The 15,773-nt window shown below is 40.4% G+C and overlaps 1 protein-coding gene across 4 annotated transcripts in view; it reads left to right on the forward strand.

Moving 5' to 3' along the window:
- LOC124123006 overlaps positions 1-15,289 on the forward strand; it is an 84,672-nt gene extending 69,383 nt beyond the window's left edge. For all 4 annotated transcript variants that reach the window (XM_046486245.2, XM_046486253.2, XM_046486260.2 and 1 more), the window contains exons 42-58: positions 225-457; positions 667-820; positions 947-1,125; positions 1,841-1,978; positions 2,080-2,245; positions 2,534-2,672; positions 2,767-2,888; positions 2,992-3,131; positions 3,341-3,488; positions 3,604-3,798; positions 3,955-4,158; positions 6,081-6,839; positions 7,400-7,612; positions 7,780-7,875; positions 13,556-13,869; positions 13,989-14,184; positions 14,792-15,289. In XM_046486245.2, coding sequence (XP_046342201.2) covers positions 225-457; positions 667-820; positions 947-1,125; positions 1,841-1,978; positions 2,080-2,245; positions 2,534-2,672; positions 2,767-2,888; positions 2,992-3,131; positions 3,341-3,488; positions 3,604-3,798; positions 3,955-4,158; positions 6,081-6,839; positions 7,400-7,612; positions 7,780-7,875; positions 13,556-13,869; positions 13,989-14,184; positions 14,792-15,066 — 3,671 coding nt within the window. In that variant the 3' untranslated portion in view covers positions 15,067-15,289. The remainder of the gene's footprint in view (positions 1-224; positions 458-666; positions 821-946; positions 1,126-1,840; positions 1,979-2,079; positions 2,246-2,533; positions 2,673-2,766; positions 2,889-2,991; positions 3,132-3,340; positions 3,489-3,603; positions 3,799-3,954; positions 4,159-6,080; positions 6,840-7,399; positions 7,613-7,779; positions 7,876-13,555; positions 13,870-13,988; positions 14,185-14,791) is intronic.
- The last annotated feature ends 484 nt before the right edge of the window (positions 15,290-15,773 follow it).

A 15,773-nucleotide genomic window follows, 5' to 3' on the forward strand; every position in this document is an offset into this window, starting at 1 on the left:
GGTTGAACGTTTTAGATAATGAACATTCTTTAGGAATGACAGTTTGACATAATTCTACTTATGTTATGCGGCAAGTGATGCGGAAAGCATTTATAAGTATATATTAATTTATACCATTTCACAGTTAGGTTCAAATCATTTTCGTTTCTCTAAGCTATGAATATTCAAATACTCGGGGCTTTGGTATTTTATGTGATAATGACTCCAGTTGGAAATGACTCTAGGAACGTTCACCACATCAACATCGAATGGTTTCATCATTGACGACAGCGCGCCTGAGGTGGTAAAGGCTCCATATATTGCGGGAGGGCAGGGATCGCTGGTTGCCATGACGCTGATAAGTCGGTCTACTGTGAGTGTCAGCTGGGAGCTGAAGGACGAGGAGTCTTTCATAGAGAGACAGTACATCTCCATCTCCACTCATCAGTTGGGGGAGTTTGATTCTTCCTTGATGGAGGTGAGAGCCAACAGTCAGGTGTTGACAGGGACTTTCCAATACCAATTACTGAAACAAGACAAGACTCAAAGCATTAGCTGACCTTCTCAATCTTCGATTTGATTTGCATTAATATCTGTTCAACAAACATGATAAACGTATGTAATTAAGTAATACAATCCGTCTACTGTATATAACAACCTTAACCAGAAGACACGTTTTCCCTTCAGATTCCAGGACTGTTGAGAGAATTTACCTTCACACAGCTGAAGCTTCATGACGGAAGTCACTACAGGGTGAAGGTTGTAGCATGCAACATGGCTGGTCTCTGTACACAAACTCAGACAGGAGACATTTTGGTTGACAGCTCTGAACCAACAAGAGGTAGGTCAATATCAACCATAAACATAGATTTTGATATAATATATCTTATATACTAGTATTGAACTGTAGTGTGTGTATAATGAAATTATCTGCACAAGAACATCTTATTCAATCTCATCTTTGCAGGGGCACTTGCTGTGCAAACGGACCATGCTGCCAAACTGTCAAGGAATCAGTCTGGCTGGATGACTTGGACAACAAACAGCCTGAGTCTTGCATGGCTGGGTTTTGCCGATCTACACTCTGGCATAGATCATTATATAACTACAGTTGGCTCTAGACCGTTTGCTAACAACTTGGCACAGGTTACAACATTATATATTTGACATTGTATTAACAAGTCTAGAGGTTAACTGAACTGATTTCGATTCCTATGTCACATCTATATTTTAGGCATTTAAGGTAACTACTTTGAGTGACATTTAGAAGTTGTTGTGATGAAGTAAGACGAGTTCTATGGATGAACAACTTCTTTATTACAATTAGTGCGACGTTTCGGTGTAGATCCTAACACCTTTATCAAGCAAGTGATCACTTGATGAAGTTGTTCATCCATAGAACTCATCTTACTTCATTTAAGGTAACATCTGCATGCAATATTAAGTTTCAGAGGAAGAAAAGTAGTGTGGTTTATGACTGATTTTCAGGGCTCCATTCATATAATTTGCCCGGCTATTTTGCCCCTTAAGCCAAATGGAATCTGTTTCAGCACATGACTTACTCTGGCTATTCTCTTGCATTGACAAGTAATAGACCTGTGATAGGTCTTCAGCAACCCATCCTTGCCCTAAAAGGCGACTGGCTGGATCGGGTGGTCAGGCTCACTGACATGGTTGATGCCTGTCATCGATCCCAAATGTGTGGATCGATGTTCATGAAGTCAATCACTGGATTGTCTGGTCCAGACTCGATTATTTACAGACCGGCGTCATATAGCTGGAATATTGCTGAGTGCGGCGTTAAACAACAAACCAACCAACAAGTAATAATGTTCTGAATGTATGTATCGTGTATGTCCAGGACCAGCTGGTGAAGGTATACCACAACATCAGTGGCGTCGACCTGGAAGATGAGGGAGTAGTGCAGACATTCAACATCAGCACCACTGACATGTCATCAACATCCTCTGTTTTCATCACCATGAGGGCAGTAAATGGGGTAATTACTTTGTCATAGTTGACTTTCCTTGTTGGCTGCTGTTGTGTACATTTTCTCGTTTTTCTTCCTTTCTTTGTGGTTCACTTCGTTTCGTGATGCAGGTTGGACTACAGAGCCGCCCCCTCCATTCCGAGCTGGTTTTGGGAGGGGGAGGGGAGCTGGAATTGGTGAGACGGTGCAGCTCCTACAGCTGTCAGGGACACTGCGTCTGTGCCGTCCAGGACAAGACGTGTGGCACCAGTCAAGGATGCAAAGTGTTTCCAAATGGTAGGATTGAGTATTGTTTAACGCCGCTTTCATCAATACTCGGACAATATCACGGTGGGGGGCACCAGCAATGGGCTTCACACATTGTACCCAAGTGGGATATCGAACTCCGGAGGGGCCAATACAATGTCATGATAAAGTAACTGAAGACCTTGTTTAAATATAGTCAAAATATTTACAATTCTGAACATGGTTTATAGAAATAAAAGATTTTCATTTTACACAAAACATCGTACTGCCTCCTGTCTCCACGTTATGCCCAAATCTATGTGACAGTTTTTGATGTAGGAAATTCTTCACTGACTGTCATTGACATCATTGACCTTAAATCTGCGGTATTGGGCGATGACGTGGACTTCTCTCCCTATGACTCATTCCTTGCAGCAACATGGACGGTAACCAACATGCAAACTGCCTACCCTGTGAGGTAATTGGTACCATTTCCACTTCCATTTCCAATATACTACTTCCGTTTACTTATGTCTGAGATAGATACAGGCCTTAAACGATGTTATTTGCAGGTATGAGTTCAGTGCTGGGTATTCAAGTCTGTCATATCCGGCTGGGATTTATGAGGAAAGTAAGGAACGAGTGTGGTTTGATGCAGGACGTCTAAAGTCTACAGTCATAGCACTACCGAAAGGTAAGGGGGTGGAGGGATAAGTGTGTTCTGTTCTGTATTTGCCTAAATGCTATGTTTACTCTATATCTAAACGCACATGAGCCTGTATATATTTTTATTCCAGGGCATGAGCTGACATCAGGGGTCAGTTACAGTGTATTTGTGCGAGCTTGGTATGACGAGGAGACCTACAAAATCTACAAATCTGATGGTATCCTTATTGATATTACAAGACCAAGAACAGCGTCACGACAAGGAGTAGCGGTAGGAAACTTGCGTAATATACTATCAGAATAGATATGAATTCATTCCATCAGTTTTGAATCTTACAAAACATATCAAATACATAATGATCACATATTTCATAAGATATGATTGGACTTGTATTACAAATGTCCAAATATAATCACAATGAGCCTTTTTGATAAAGTCGTTTTCACTTCAAAGTCACAATTCAATGTTTTTCTTGATAGGTGAAAGAACTCTTAGAATCTGGAGACAGGAAAGACACCGACTATCAGAGCCGTGTAGATAGGATATACCTGAGCTGGAACAACGTGTTCATGGACACACAGGCAGGACTCCTGAAATACGGGGCATATACAAGTACTTCACCCGGCGGTATGTTTCCACAACATGTAACCTTTGGACAACAAAAGCATTTGCAACTATGTGTGTGCATTAATCGGAATGCTTAGAACTAAATGCAAACTTTGCCTGTGCCGGTATGTTTCAGGTTACAGCATACATGAGTCGTCAGGCATGACTACAACTAACTGCACACTGCCTGGGTTGTCTCTAGAATCAGACACAATCTACTACTCCAACATATTAGCATATAACAAAGCAGGACTGGTTGCTTGGGCGTTCTCAGATGGGGTACAGATCGATGTCACGTCACCAGTAGCGGGGATATTAGAAGATGGCGACGGTAGGCATAGGATTTCACCAAAGTTATGAACAAGAATCCAATACCATTAAATATTCAATCATTACAGGGCGTATTATGTATACTGTCTGTGGGGTCACATATATTTAAGTAGTTCGGTGAGCATGACATTGTTTCATCATTACTTTCACTCTCCAGGGCTCGGTGATATTGACTACCAACCCTCCCAGACACGTGTAACTGCCTCCTGGTTTGGGTTTGCTGACAAAGATTCCACAATCAGCAAATATGTCTGGTGTGTTGGTACAACCAATGATACATCTGGATGCAACATCTTGGATTGGCAGAATGTGGGGCTACATACCTCAGCCAAGACACGCCTGGATTCACCACTTGATAATGGTATTAACATCAATCATTCGACTAGTTGTTTTAAAAAGAAAATATAGTGTAACTATTGGAACATAATTATACTTCGAGACAAACGACGTGGTGACATCAGACCACAGTGCCCACAGAGATGGTCCTTGGACCTTTTGCATTAAGTGGCAAATCAAGGGACTGAACCAAACATAAACATTATCTGACAAAAATGGTCCAGGCTCTTGTATCAATTACTATCACATTGATGCATAGCCACGAAGTGAAATTACACCACAAAGAATAGACTCGTAGCAATTACCATAATTTATTCATCCAACAGATAGATGTAAATAACAATAACTAAATACCTAATTGTTGATTGTTTGTGTCAGACATAACGGTTCGCAGTTATAAAATAAATAAATACAGAGTTTTGTTTGTTCATATAGTATAGTGAACAGAAACTGTGAAAAAGAGTCCTATAAAGTCTTAAGAAGGCACTGGGGTAGGTTTATCTCATCAGTAAAATTGATTAAATGTGAAATTAATATGCACAAAAAGACCCTTCTATGGAAACAATAATTTATGGCACCAATTCAGTCTTGTATCTCTTAGAGAAGCTAACTTCAGTAGTTTCTTTGAAAACGTGTCACCATTGCAGACACTGTGCACTTTGTAAAACAACATCGATCAAGGGCTCTAACGGTGCAGGCTCAAAATCATGTAGCAAGGGAAGTAACTCTCGCAAAATAATTTACGGGACCTATTATCGAAAACAGTATTGACAAGTATCTTATAGATAAGCATGCAAACATGTAACGTCATTCATGTAACGTCAGTAGTGTCTAAGAAAGGTTGCCCCCATTGCAGACACTTTGCAATAAGTTAAAAAGCATGGAGCAATGGTCTTAACTCTGTAACAAAATGTGCACCAATTTTCAAACTTTTGATAAGTATTTCTTAGATCAACTTGCAAAGTTTCATTCATGTTACTTCAGTAGTTTCTGAGAAAACTTGTCCCCATTTCAGACAGTATGCTTAAAAGTAAGTAAGTTGTAAAGCATGGAGGAAGGGTCATAACTTTCTTAAAAATGGATTTAAGACTTTTGAATTTCCGAACTCATTTTAGATCATGACCAGTAATATCAGCGTGACGGACGGGCGGACGAACCCACTACTTCATGGAGGTGGATAATAAACATACATGAACACGTTCTTCAAAGCAAGCACAAATCATAAATCAAAATAGAGCATTGCTTCGGGACATAATTTTGGTCACTGATGCGTCAAATTTGGAAATGCCCTCCGTGTGTCCACCATAAAACTTTTTGAAAGCTTGACTGAGGCCTTGAATGTTGTTATATTGATCAAACAACTTTTGAGCAAGAGTCGTTTGACGGTCTTTGAAATCTTCGTGGATAGAGCATGCTCGATTGTACCTCGAAAGTTGTGACATGTAGACAGCAAGGGCTTGAGCTGCAGGAATATTAATATTTTTCAACATGGAGGGAAAGTTGACTATTTGAAAGTTGAAATCGTTCCTCTTGTCATGCCGTGGGGCGGTCGGGTAGCCTAGTGGTTAAAGCGTTCTCTCGTCATGCCGAAGACCCGGGTTCGATTCCCGACATGGGTACAATGTGTGAAGCCCATTTCTGGTGTCCCCCGCCGTGATATTGCTGGAATATTGCTAAAAGAGGCATAAAACCAAACTCACTCACTCACTCACTTGTCATGCGGTCTTGTGGACAGTTTCTTGTCACTGAATCGTTATGAATAGATCTAAATATGAAACAGACATGTCAGTCTCTCTGGTTTCTTTTGTTGCCAGTTCAGGTGGGTACATCAGTTAAAAATAGGCATTTGTCTGATACATATTGACTATGGTACTGGTATTATCAATTCAGGACACTATCACTGTTGATTATAAGAGTCCTTAAAGGCTTTATGAATATTATTTACAGGAATTCAAATATGGACCAAAGTGTATGCAGTAGACGTTGTTGGCCACACATCTAAAGTGGTTGTATCAGATGGCGTCATCATTGATTCATCTCCACCTGTGGTTCAGAACATTGCGTATCTGGGAAACAATTTGTTGTCCAATCCTTCCTTTGAGGAAAGCATAAGCCGAGAATCAGCATCCAGTGACTGTCATCCTGAACCACCATCATGGGAGACTGGGAGGCACTCTTGCATCAAGCTAATGACATCTGGTGCTCCCCATGCAAAACATGGGAAGACTCTAGTTTCTGTACGAGGCAGCATACAACAGAGTGTCAGGGACCTTGAAGTTGGTGGCAAATACAAAGTAACCATCCATGTCGGGTATCCTTTGGACATAACTATCAATCAGAAAGCAGTAGAAGGTTTCATCTCGTTTGGAAATGACCCCTTTACTTTCAGCCTCGATCCTCACCTTTGTGTAGATACGTGTCATGATACTGGAGGGCGGATCATCTTGTGGAGCCAGTATAGCTTCACCTTCTTGGCACAGAACACCACAACATTGTTGAAGATCGGGACGTCCTCTAACAACATGGAAATGGCCCTGGATCACGTGTTGTTGCAGAGAGTGGATTATGTGGGGAATGCAGATAATATGGTGACAGAAAATAACACCCTGTTTCAATCTGTCTTCCGGAAGCACTGGTCATCAGTCCATGCATCATGGCACTATGATGATCGAGAATCTCCAATTGTAGAATATACAATGGCCGCAGGTACGTGTGATAAGATTATGTCTCATCAACCTATATCTTGTTCGCTTAATCTTTTGGGAGTGGAAAAGTGTGTGAGTGTGTGCGTGCTTGTGCGTGAGAGAGTGCGTTCATGTCTGTAGTGACCTGCCCCACCGGCGACACCTGTCGCAAACACATGCAAAGGCAAGTTCTTTGATCACCTGAAAAAACACGGGAAAGCATCTGTTGTATTTAAAGATGACTCACATCACATTTCTTAATACAAGGAGGCAGCTACAGGGTGACAAATCTAATTTGTATGTCTTCCATTTTAACACTCAAGAATTCATCTGCAATAGCAATTGCTCTTTTCAATATGACTTTGACTTTTTACTGTGCTGTTACTTGTAATTTCATGTGCACGACATGTTCGTCATTGTACCATTAGCATCAGTCAAGTATACAGTCAGATTTACAAGTAACACGTCTATTTTTGATGTGACGTATTGGTACCCAGATACCTTTGGTGTTATAATTTACACGTAATGAGAGAAACATAGATCAAATTAGTGTGATGCCAATACAATTATTGTCTTGTAAAGGTACTGTCCCCGGAGGAACTCAGGTGCTGAGGTATAAGAGTGTTGGCAGACATGCACATGGAACTGTGTCTGGTCTGAGGCTGTCTCACAAACAGAAACTATACCTGACCATCACAGCCAGGAATGCTGCTGGCCTCACCACTGTATCCCACCCTGAACCCATCACTGTCGACATGACTCCACCAATGTTTTTACACGTCAATGATGGAGATGGTAAAGTGAAATACTTGTGGTTTCTGTCAAATCACATATTTAGATTTAATATATCAGATTTACAAAATGAGTCATCAATGTTTCAAACAGTCGTATAATTGCATTTAAATAGTTATATCCATTGATTACGTACATGTCACATTAAGAATGTTTCATTATTCCTGCAGGAATGGACATTGACTACCAGGCTATGGGCGATGTATACTTAAACTGGGCAGTCGAGGACCCAGAGTCGAGTATTCTGCACTGTAGCTGGGCAATAGGTATGCAACATATTCAAAACAGAACATGTGCAATATTCGAACTATAAGATGGTGGTCTGTAAACAACGGAGTCTCCAGGACAATCTAGTGATTGACACCAAATCATTGGGATACGATGACATGCGTCAACCAAGTCAGGGAGCCTGCCTCCCCGATACCTTTACTCGCCTCTTACAAGTATTGGTTGATGGAGTGAGTGAGTGAGTTAAAATTTAAAGTCATGTCGGCAGTATTCCAGCCATATCGTGAATAAATCAAGATGTGCAGGAATATTATATAAATATGGACTATAATATCTATCGACAAAGGACAGTAAAATCACTAGACTATCACAGATATAGATTTAAAGCTAGCATGTTTCCATTAAAAATGACAGGATCAGGTGGTCAGGTTTGCTGACTTGGTTGATACATGTCATCGATTCCAATTGCGTGGATCAATGCTCATGATATCAATCACTGGATTGTCTGGTCCAGACACGATTATTTACAGACCGCCGTCATATTGCTGAGTGTGGCGTTAAACAACAAACAAACAAAACCTAACCATAAAAAATCTGACTATTCTCATCAATACATTATAAAATTGGGCTAGAGATCACCAGCAACCAAAGTGAGGCCACCATACTAGGGACCATGGGGACTTACGGTACATCTGCTTCCTGCATGGTACCCCAGCAGGATTCACACCATCCCTACTGGTGATTGTTAGACATTTTAAGCCAAAAAGTTTTTAAAAACAACAAATATTCTACGATTAAAATCCAGAAAAATGAAACATACATTGAAGGAAGTGGGACTTACGCACCCTCTCTGGGGGTCAATTATTTTACGATACTTCAACCCCCTTTGAAGGTACAGCCACTAACAATCACAGTTATAGAATCATTCTACCAAATTAAAATCACATGCTTTTTGCAATACATATACCCCGGTAATCAAAGTTTATCTATTAACTCAGTTTCTTTGAAAAATCCAAGAATTAAATGAGAACTTACATTAAAAAGATCCTTCATAGATGAAACCTGGAAATAATTATCCCTTGTGATGGAAAAATCAACAGTCAAGCAGGATATGCTTGGGTGTGATTCTTTCATCACAAGGGATACAGAATGGAGGATCTTCACCTTGCAATAAATACTCATGTGTATAACGCGAATGGCCAATATGACATCGTGGCATAATGACCTCATCAAATCTGGACTGACAACCCAAGTAAGTGTATCCGATAGTTGGTTTTATTGCATGCAATTTATGTAATGGTCAGTAGCAAGGTCTTTATATAGTTCTAAAATGTCTAAAATGAATGGATGACTTGAAGAGCTTGATTTTATTGCCTGTAGACATGATAAAGAATCTGAAAAGATGATGAGCTGTTTATAACTGGACTGTTTTTGGATATATTCCAAAGCAGTTAAAATGCTTTGGCTTCAGCTGTGAAAATTGAGCTATGGTCTGGTAATCGGGATGATAATGTTTTTGATCCAATGACAGCAGCACTGGAGACTGTGCTACCATCATTGCTCCATCTGTATTTATTTCAAACTTATATATATTCTTGTTGATGTATTAATTGATTTGTGTCTTGATTTTTTTAAATGTGTGAGAGTAAAGTCTACTTCCGGTCTGACAAGTTGCCAAGGAGGAGAAGACAAAAGCCTGAAAGGAGAAATATTATCAAGATTAATATTGGCAGCTGTAATGTGTGGTTTAATCCGAATGCCTAGAGGTGGTACCAGCTTAGGCTCACTGTGAAAAAGTTGTTTGTAAAGTGGTTGAAAAACACAGTTGTATGCAGGGTTTAATGGGTTAGAATGTAATTTAGTAATGTATTGTAGTGATAATTTGATACAGCGTTGCTTCAATGAAGGTTCATCAGCTTCAACATATAGGCTGTCAACAGGAGATGTTCGAAATGCACTAAATGCTTCCATGTGGTATCATACGCTTTTTCTAAATAAAAAAAGATTGATACTGCATGCTGATTATTGATAATTGCATTTTTGACAAAAGATACTAAACGTACCAGATGGTCAATGGTACTTCTTTTTTGACGGAAACCACATTGAATGTTACTTATAAGATTGTTAATTTCCAAGTACCACACCAGTCGATTGTTTACCATTCGCTCCATGGTTTTGCACACACAGCTGGTTAGTGATATTGGTTGGTAATTGGATGCATCAGTATGGTCCCTACCAGGTTTAGGTATGGGAACAACTATTGCATTACGCCACGAAGACGGAAATTTCCTGACGTCCAGATCTGATCAAATAAATCAAGAATTGTCTCTAAACATGAATTAGGCAAATGCTTCAGGATCTGATAATGAATATTATCATCTCACGTTGCAGTATCGTGCGCTTGACCTAGGGCAGTATTTTTAGCTCGTGGAGCGAAAACACCTCATTATAATCCTCTCCATTTTGAGAAGTAAAATCAACCCTCTTCTTTTCCTGTTGTTTTGGATAATTTGGATAGTTCGATGATGAAGAGTGTTTGGCCAGCGTTTCACCCAATTTATTGGCAGTGTCCGATTTATCTGTTAACAGATGGTCCCCGTCTTTGAGATGGTGGACAGTTGATTTTGAACCTTTACCTTTAATTTTTGAAATCATGTTCCACACCTAGGATATAGGCGTGAGAGAATTAATTTGAGAGACATGATTCCTCCAAGATTTACGCTTCCTTTGCATGAAGGTACGGCGTGCCTTGGCACTTGTAATTTTAACATGATTCAAATTATTGACAGTTGGATGTTGGCGGAAATATTTCTCAGCCTTTTTCCTACTCTTCCTAGCCTGTTTGCATTCTTTATCAAACCATGGTTTTCGAATGTGTGGATTTGCAGAGGACTTTGGATTGGTTACAACCTATCAATACAGAGTTCCTGAAAGGTGGTCCAGTTGGCTTTGGTAAAGTTCCACCTTGATGTGGGTGGAACATGATGGATTATTTGCTGTAAGGATTGAAGGGAAATGGTCGCTTCCACACAAGTCACTGTGAACCGACCATGCAAATTCAATTAAGAGATTGGAATCTGTCAGCGACAAATCCAAAGCAGAATAGGTTCCAGTAGCAGGATGTAAATTAGTACTTGATCCATCATTGAAAATGCACAAGTTGTTATTGGAAATGAAATCTTTGAGGACTTTACCTTTAGGATTAATGGCAACACTTCTCCATAATGGGTTATGTCCGTTTAAATCACCCATGATCATACAGGGCTTTGGGAGCTGGTCATATAGTGATTTAAGGCCTGATCGCTGAAGCACTGAAGGAGGGTAAATATATAGTGAGCACAGTGTAAATGTTATGTGCAAAGTCAGGCGGACTGCGACAGCTTGAAGATTGGTTTGATCACACCCTGTCTCACCAAAACAGTAGATCCCCGAGTAGCTTTAACACCTGTAGGAGACAAATAATTGGAGGAACTATACTGACATAAATCAAAGTTGTCAGTCTGTTTAAGATATGTCTCCTGGAGACAGATTGCCGATGGGTAAAAATCTTGTATAAATAAATGTAATTCATTAAAATTGGTCCTAAGACCCTTGCAATGCCACTGAATCAGTGGATTCATATTATTCAAGTTACTGGTGGATGAACAGGAGATCTCTGTCTCCCATTTTGAGGCAAATTACTTCTGTTGCGCCCATTTGGATGAGGAGAGACATCCATCTCCTCCAAGGTTTGAAATCTATTATATATTTGTATAGGGTCACGATGACCCTTCGGTACACGATCCGAATTTCTAGAATAATCATCTTTTTTGCTGATATTTGTCACAATAGGTGATGGTTTTGTTGCTGACGCCACTGGTGTTGCTTGTGATGTATCTTCTGTTTGTGAATGAGAACTTGATTGTACCATGGAAAAGTTATCAGTGTTAACCTAAGTAATATCTGTCTGGCATTGTACAGAGGTAACTGATTTGGAAATTGTACATGTCACAGCTGCTGAGCATGACACAGCTGTGGGGGTAGAGACAGTAGACATGACCAAACGCTTTGCTTCAGGGAAGGTTATGTTTCTTCCATGTTTCAATTTGACTATCTGAAACTGAATTTTGAACTTGGGACAGGACTTTGAGGAAGCCATGTGATCTCCAGAACAGTTGGCACAGTGAGGGGTTTTGCTACATTTAGCATCTGTATTGTGGTCACCTTCTCCACATTGATGGCAGATCTTGTTATTGTGGCATGATTGTGTCCCATGCCCAAACTGTTGGCATTTGTAGCATCTAAGTGGATTGGGAATATATTTATTCACTTCGATGTTAAAGTAGACACAGCGGTCTCTATCTCTGACAATGCCTTTGCTGGAATTTAGGGTCTTGTGTGGAACAATCAAAACAGGAGTAGAAATCAAATGTGTAGCAGCTTGTAGGGTTGTTGATTGTTTAGCAGTTTTACATTTAACGAGCAGCAAACCAGAACAGATTTTTTTAACATCTCCAGCTATGCCATACAATGCTTTAGAAATGGCAAATGGGTTCAACTTCAATGGAGAACCATCAGTGGCAGAAACCACCAAAAATTGAGACCAACAAGTAGACAAATTCTTCAGGGTTGCATTCTCCTCATCTGAGGAATCCTCTAATGCACGTTTTTTTGCGTGTGGCATGGTTAGTGTATTTTTGGTTCATCACCCCAGCTCCCCACCCAACACGGAGTGTCATAAAGACAATGCTGAATACCAGTGGATCTCCACTTGGCAGCACCAAGGATACTGAGGTGATATACTCAAGCAGAATAATTAATTGAAAATTAATTAATCCACCAGATTGGCCCATGAGCCACCGCCTTCTGGGCTTAGGACTCTAGGCAAAGTACATACTGGAAAGTTTACATTAGAAATTCAACAAATATAACAATTGGCCATGACAACAAATCATTGCAACATTTTGACAAATAATTTCAATAGCTTAAAACAACTTGTGCAACACAATATTGATCCACAGGGCTTGGCATGACTAGCCGATTGATAGGATCGGGCCCATCCTACCACCCGTCTAGGCGAAGTAAGGGTCGAAGTGGTGTATTAGGCAAAGGAAGCTATTCCTGGAACCAGTGCCCTCAACCACCAGACTACCGCCCTCCGCCGACACAGGGACGCAACCCACGGCAAACGGGCTGCCCAATTTGGTCGCCTTTTACGACCAGCAATGGGGTGCTGTGGACACATTTTACCCCGGTTCAACGATTAGCGGGAAGAGCGAATAGCGTTATCCAGCACTCATCACGGGGAGGTTGCTCTTTTGGTTGATGGAGACCAATTCTGATACAGATCTTCACGGGGACGCTTTCTTACCAGTCAAACGTCGCTATATAAGTGCAATAATCTTGGACGCGACGTTAAACCCAATTTCACCTTACCAGTCAAAGTATAGGGACATGATATGATACTGATAACCTCACACAACACCACTATGCTTCACAGTACAACTTTGTGTTCATGTTTTATGAGTCAAAAATGCTTGTGGCTGATCTAAGGAATAACCACGTTTGCGGACATTCTTGAAAACAGACTTTTACCTTATTGGTTATTTCATTCATTACTTTACAAATTATTGTTTGATTATGAATTTTTCCTGACTTTAATTTTGTTTGTGGATTGAAACATAATTATATTTTTTAACTTGTTTTGAAGACATTGTAAAAAGTAACTTTTCTCTCTAGGCACGACTCCAGGCAAAGGTGACATCAAGATGTTTGAATTGGTTCCCCCAAGTCAAACAACAGCTACCTTTGACATCTCAAGCGTTAATATTAGCCTTCCTCTGAAGATATTCTCAACAGTTCGCTGTATCAACACGGTGGGTTTGATGTCGTCAGTCGTCTCTGATGGCGTAACTCTGACACGTGGTCAGCTGAAACCTGCAGCGGCAGTCCTCCTGGAGGACAATGTCAGGTACTACCATCAACGTGGTCAATGCCTTAAAAACAACAGGGTGCGGATGCATTGGGCAAAGAATATTCTCCAGACAACTGTGGTAAGTCTTTTTGTGGTATATCTATTTGTGTATTACCTGTATCTGACCTGTATATAAATAGATTAAATGACAAACCACTCTTGTCAGTAATGACGTGTGCTTGTTGATTTCATACTTAGATTGAGGTTACTGACGAGTCTAGTACACATCAGCACAGAGTAGATTCCAGTTTTGAGTTTGCCACATTGTGTGGGCTGCACTTCAAGAACCTGGCCCCCTACCTAGTTGCAGTTTCTCAAGACAGCATCATTGGGATACAAGGGGAAACAACTCTTCTTAACCTTACCACCCACGGCAATCCACCGACGATAACAGGTAACATTGTTTTATCCTAAACTTGGCAGCTTATTTGACATCCAATGACAATCTTATTGTGTGTAAAGATATACATTATAGTAATGATAATGAATATCCAACCTGGCATATCAGCTATATATGTATGTGTATTACTGGCCCATACGACAGCATACTGACCGTGATATATTCATATTTTGAGACTCATCATTCCCCCATTCGTCACCACTCGTCCCCCTATCGATGAATGAAAAGTGCGAAAATACGACAAACCAATCAGGAATAATTTTTGATTTTACATATGTCTTGCATTTAAAAATATACCCAAGATACATTTAAATGTATTCAACTATAATGTATAATAATGTAAGTCCCAATGTGTTTCCAGTATCAGGAATATACATTATATATGGGGGAAATATACGTGAATCATTACACAACGAGTTGACAATTCTTTTAGCTTTCGTTTTCGCTTAGATGGAACCCAGTCGCATTCCCCACATTGGTCGAAAGATAATTTGTGGTGTTCCCCACGATGGTATAGCTGTACTATTGTTAAATGTCACGTAAACCCATCGTATTTACTCATTCATTGATCCTAAAGTTAACACCTAGTCAATATTTGTAGGATCTGCTGAGATAGCTGTGTCTCTGAAAGGAAACCAAATCTTTCTGAACTGGGACAGGCTGTTCGTCTCTCCTTGGGAGGATCTCCAATATGAGCTTCACATTGGAACAGTGGTTGGAGGAGCAGATATTTTGGGGGAGGTTCTCACAAGAAACTCCGAAATTGCACTGACCTTGATCTGGTCCCACTCGCAACCAGAATCTCTATTTGCAGCTGTGGCCGCAATTGACCCATGTGGTTATAGTGCTCACTATCAGCAGAAAATAGTACTTTAAACCTGTCATGGATCTTTTTTATCATATATGTCAGGTTTTCACTGACGCTATTAAACGTATTTTGAATGACGTCCCCGTCTCTCCCTCTCTCTCTCTCTCTCTCAGCATATTCTTCTATTTTTCTAAATGTTAATTTCTTTAAACATAAATAAAGACATGTTATGCATCGTTGCCTAAGACATTTGTGTATATGCATTTATTGTATATTAAACGGTGTACAAGATGCAGTGTTGACTTTATTGTTTATTGTATTCCTTTTAACGTTGATGTAAATACAAATACCACATTTGTAACAGTAACTGTATTGCCGCCTCTCTATATTATCGGGGCGGTCGGGTAGCCTAGTGGTTAAAGCGTTCGCTCGTCACGCCGAAGACCCGGGTTCGATTCCCGACATGGGTACAATGTGTGAAGCCCATTTGTGGTATCCCCCGCCGTGATATTGCTAAAAGCGGCGAAAAAAACCATACTCACTCACTCTCTATATTATCCGCTGTGATATGTATCATCGCTTATGTGATGGCATTAATTTAGCCTTCAGTTAATACATTTGTGGGACCGCCTCCGTGGTCTAGTGGTAGAGCGCCCGCCCGGAGAGTGGAAGGTTCGGGGTTCGATCCCCGGCCGCGTCATACCAAAAGACCTTCAAAGATGGTACTTGTTGTTACCCTGTCTGGCGCTCGGCATTCAGGGGCTAAAACAAGGAC

This window comes from Haliotis rufescens, unplaced genomic scaffold, assembly GCF_023055435.1.
Source record: "Haliotis rufescens isolate VD_foot unplaced genomic scaffold, xgHalRufe1.0.p SCAF_3, whole genome shotgun sequence".
NCBI classification, from domain to species: domain Eukaryota; kingdom Metazoa; phylum Mollusca; class Gastropoda; order Lepetellida; family Haliotidae; genus Haliotis; species Haliotis rufescens.